This window comes from Echinococcus granulosus (genome assembly GCF_000524195.1).
Source record: "Echinococcus granulosus chromosome Unknown EG_S00013, whole genome shotgun sequence".
NCBI classification, from domain to species: Eukaryota; Metazoa; Platyhelminthes; class Cestoda; order Cyclophyllidea; family Taeniidae; genus Echinococcus; species Echinococcus granulosus.
Genome location: NW_020170393.1, coordinates 369,846 through 374,642, shown reverse-complemented (window position 1 = coordinate 374,642; position 4,797 = coordinate 369,846). Strand labels below are relative to the sequence as shown.

At 42.2% G+C, this 4,797-nt stretch overlaps 1 protein-coding gene across 1 annotated transcript in view; it reads left to right on the top strand. All coding sequences in view use genetic code 11, as the record gives it.

The window, feature by feature from the left end:
* Positions 1–1,635: 1,635 nt before the first annotated feature.
* The window catches only part of EGR_02755 (hypothetical protein), a gene marked incomplete at both ends in the record, with an annotated part of 5,692 nt that continues 2,530 nt past the window's right edge, over positions 1,636–4,797 (top strand). The window contains one exon of the mRNA XM_024492004.1: positions 1,636–1,685. Within this exon, the coding sequence (XP_024353498.1) occupies positions 1,636–1,685 (50 nt within the window). The remainder of the gene's footprint in view (positions 1,686–4,797) is intronic.

Sequence of the window (4,797 nt, the reverse complement as noted above, 5' to 3'; positions counted from 1 at the left end):
AACCCTGAGACGGAACTGTGAAGGGGAGCTATAGCCAACTCAAAGTGACCCCAATTATTTGTCATGGCCACAACTCTTGAATGAAGTGAACTGATGCGCATTGCGTTTTTAATGGCCAAGAATGCAGCAAACATGGGGTGTAAATGCATACATTAAAAGCTCTACCTTTCGGTGCCTGCAAAACAGACGCTCGCGATGTGTGGAGTCATGAATAAGTCAAGGGAAATGTACCTAATTTTGGATTAACCCATGAAAATGGACCTAATATGTTGCATATGCGAGTAAAACATCTTTATCTAGGAATTCTCACCTTCGGAAATCTTAGCACGGTAAAAAGTTAGTGGGATTTTAAATATGAACAACTTGAAGAGAATGGAGGAACATAGTTCCCCATTCTTGCGGGAGAATAAAGAAAGTTATTTGAAATCCGAGTTTTAATTTAACCTGATCCACTTTCCTTCAGCACTCTGTGTTTGTACTCTCAGACCCGGTATCCTAAAGCTGGATAATTCATACGTGTTGAATCACTATTGAAAGTGGCTCTTTAGGCTGTGGATAGGGTCCTGACCTCAGCAAATGACCAAATATGCGCGATATCATTACGATACCAAATAGAACTTCATTAAGCATATAAATTAGATAGACTGGTGAACAGACAAAGGAATAGGCAAGACTTGGCACTTTTATTGCATACACGGACAATCCCATTTTGTATGGAGCACTTTCCATTATCCATTCTGTGAATTTTTGGGGTCGCTTTTAAAAAAACTACAGTAGAAAATTAATCTCAATGGTGCCATTGCTCTTTGAAAGTTAGATCAAAGGCATGATAGAGAGTTTCCACCAAATATTTGAGCTAATCCCTCCCCAGATATATATATTTGCACATTTTTGACTCGGAGGCACCATACAACCATCATTTTGCATTAACCTGTCTCATAAGTATACACATCCCCGATTTGGAAGGATAATTTGCTGCCATCAATCTAGATAATCGTCAACAGAGAACAGAGTAGCTAAAACAGGCGTGTGCTTAAAAACTTTTTATTGCTACTGTTAGAGGGGCTCACTCGTAGCACATTGGCAAGCTGTGCCTCGGGCAGATCATATCATTGTGTAAGTCTGGCGTCGACACCAGCAGAAATATATTTTTTCCCCTGTATAGCTGTCACCTAGTATCGAACTGTAAACAGAATTCCTTTCTTATTTGGCATGCCATGTTTGAAGAACGTAAGAGGCGATAAGCTTGTCTACGGTGATGTCGGTGGAAAGCGGACACAGTCGAGTAGAGCAAGGAACGAAAAGTTTCACACCTTGATGCCACCAGTTGCCAAATCATTTTACCCAACACTGTGAGGCAAAGCAGTATAAAACTAATCTAAATACACTGTCATTGTTTCCCTTTTTAAATAATTTGATGAGGTCCAATTGCACTTTAAGTGAGTTAATTCCATGGAGACCATGAGAGTACGGTTTGTACAAAGTGTACTGTAAAGTAGTTGGACAATAAGTGGCACAATAAATTCATGTTTGACAAGCAAGTATAGTTAAAGAGAGGTAAGAGGCGTTTAAATGGGTCTATTTCTGATAAAACTACAAAGCTGCCCACGGTTCAGCTCATAATATGCCCCTAAGATGAAGAAGGCCTGCGTTTGTACGGGTGCTAGTAATACAATGCGATTGAGGTACTATTCAGTGCGTAAATTTAAGTTGCATAAAGTGCGGTCTTATTCGTTTCTTTTCGGTAAATTTAAGCAGCAGCGGTTTTCTGGAGTGCTCAATTCAGGCGTAATCCCATAATCCGCAATTTGGCATGAGAGAGATAGCTCTAGATCCGCAATCACTCCAACCTGTTCTGCAATCCCCACCCCATTTCTTTTTTACCACTATTTATAATCATTTACTAATGTCTCGGAAATTTCTCACGATTTCAACCATCCTTACATACAAAGTAGCGAGATTTAGGGTATGCTGACTGCAGTACCAGGATGTACACACATGCACGACACATTCGATAAGTCCCCTGAGCCCTCTCTTCATTGTTAAGGCGCATTAATCATGATTTCAGTATCTCTCTGGGTAATATCTCGCCATATTCCTCGAGACATGATCCACTTATGGGACTCAGACAGCCTCCATTCTACCGTAGCTTGAATACGGCAGCCCGGCTCCCTACTCTGGGGGATATGGGGTGCCCAGCGAACTCGGGTGTTGCATAAACTTACCATCTTTTGGGATCTAATGCAGGACAAATATTTCAATCCCATATGTCTCTTAAAAAGTTGACTTTTGGGCAACCAAAATTGACTTCGCCTCACCCAGTAATAATTGCGATCCAAAGTAAGAAGGGGGTGCATACGTTGCACCGGTCACAATTGTTAATCATAGTATGAAAGCTGTAATACTTCTCTGTCCTCAGTGGGCTAAGAACCAAAAATAGCCTAACTGACGTCGTATACAGGCAAAGAAATCTCCTTCAAGTCGCCTTAAAAGCCGACGTCACAACTACTTTCCCTATTCGTGAACAATGGCAACTAAATAGACTTAGTACAATTTATTTGGTGCTGTTATTCAGTATGATCGCAATCACTAGTGCTATCAAGTATGTAGTTCGAGTTACTTCAAATGACTTTTAAATTAGTACTTCATCTTCAAGTTAATTACTTCCTACAAGCAAGCAAAGTGGGATGCTCTTCATCCAGTTTCATTGAGTAAGCGAACCTCTACCGCGTTTAATCACAAATAACCACGCCGATTGTTCAAACTCCCGACTTTTGCGGCCATCAGTATTTCGGGAGCTTTAGGTTTCCTTCGTCTCATCAGTGAGGTAAAAAATCCTCAAATGTACTCTGCCGTCTAGCGCAAGTGTGATGTCCCTTTTTGTTTTTCCTCAAGCTTGCTACTGCCTCTAGTTTACTGACTCCACGTCTAAAATGATTACTTAACAGTTAATTGGTAAAAACCGTCTGACTGCTAAGTATGTCACCTTACTCTCCCTTCCTTTTACCCACTAGAGCGAGGCGCAATTTAGTACTAAATGCACTTTTGTCTTTCCCTGTGCTTTATCCAAGTCGTTAAATATCAAGACAATGATGTCTCTGTAGTTTTGTTACAACTAGCCATGTATCTAGACAAAATAGCTCTGGATTAGGTCCACTTTTATCAACATGTGTGATATCGGGACACTTTACTAATAGGACAGCGTTGTAACAGTCTGCGAGAGGGGCAGCGGTACTTGCGCGATCTAAAAGGCCCTACAAAGGAAGATATTAAGAAGTTGTAAATGTGACAACCCAAGACTTCCCTGAAGATTAAAGGGCACATAATGCTCAGGCAGAATACATATATGTAAATATTCGGTATACGGAAGTGCTTGAGGCTACTGGCATGGTTCGGAAGCCAACCCACCCAGCGAAGGCACAATAGCGAAGGGATTAAGTGACCTATTTATCGAAACCGAGAATTCAACAAACAATTAAGGCGTTACATAGCACTTCTTCCCTTTTAATTGTCGCAATCGGCGCTCTCTTTAGTCGGCTTTTCCTGTCAGCCATCGAAACGCAATCAGTGTTGTGGGAAAACACGAGCCACTTAAGTCAGTCGTCGGATTTCCACGCAATTGAGCAGATACTTAACCGAAGCATCACTAATCCCTCTTGGCAATTCTACTAGACCTAAGGTTTCTTTCGATATATAAACTGGATTTGGGGAATGTACTGGCCACCATGTGTCTTTAACCAGTCGTGGGGACATTGGCCTACATGTAGAGTCGTGCCTCAAGCGAGGGGAGTAGGGCTTCTCTTCTAGTCCTCCTTGTCTTCTTGTTCTCACTTCAGTGCCGCTTAGCTTTTTCAATCTGGCTGGTGGAGAGGTGGAGGTATCGTGAGCTCACTTTATTGACATCTTCATACGGGCACCGTAGACAGCCCCGTGGTGAAACTTTTCCAGATGGTTTACGGCTAGTGTTGCTTGAGCTGTTAATAGCTTTCCGGCGGATCACAGGACTAGGGTAGCTGCCAAAGATAGACGGCATTCACAGCCCTTCTATCGTTAGGAGTCGTCATCGATTCTACCATTCGGAGCGTATGCGCTTCTTTCTTTACAATAACGTTTATGACCCAGCAGTAGAAATAGGATAGATGTCCTTAGGGTCGGGTTTCCTTCCCGCTGCCACCAATGTAGCTCCTCGAGGAGGAGTCGTAACATTCGATTAGAATATGTATACATACCATACAGTAGGACTAGGGCTACTGGTATGGCCCAAAGACCAGCCTATTCGGCTAAGGTACAGTGGCGGAGAACCTAAGAGGCCCTTGAGCAAAATCGCGTGCTAAGCAAACAACGACCGCCTTACACAAACAATAGCCTGGCGGAACCGTGGTTATGCTTAACTGGTTCAAACACATACGGATTGGTGGTTTCGATGGCAGCTAAACTTGGATTCCGAGAGGTGGATATGGCTTAAGTTACACGATTAGCCCTTTTGTGGTTTTGATAGAATTTTGTGTCCTTTCATTTGGTGGAGAATTCAATAGATTACAGTTGCCATCTTTTAGAGAAAGCCATTGTTTGTAAGCCTAAGTTACATAGGCAACGATTCTTCCGACTATAGCTACTAAATCAGGCCACAAATGGACTTAGTTTTGGTGAATGAGGTAATGACTTTTTGAATTGGACTTGCGATGGTTGGTAAAAAACCCCTCAGTTCTGACTTTTTGGCTTTAATTTGATCGCCTATCCACTGGGATTTGCAACTCCTACGTAGCATTTGATATGTTGAGAACAAAGTGACGCCAT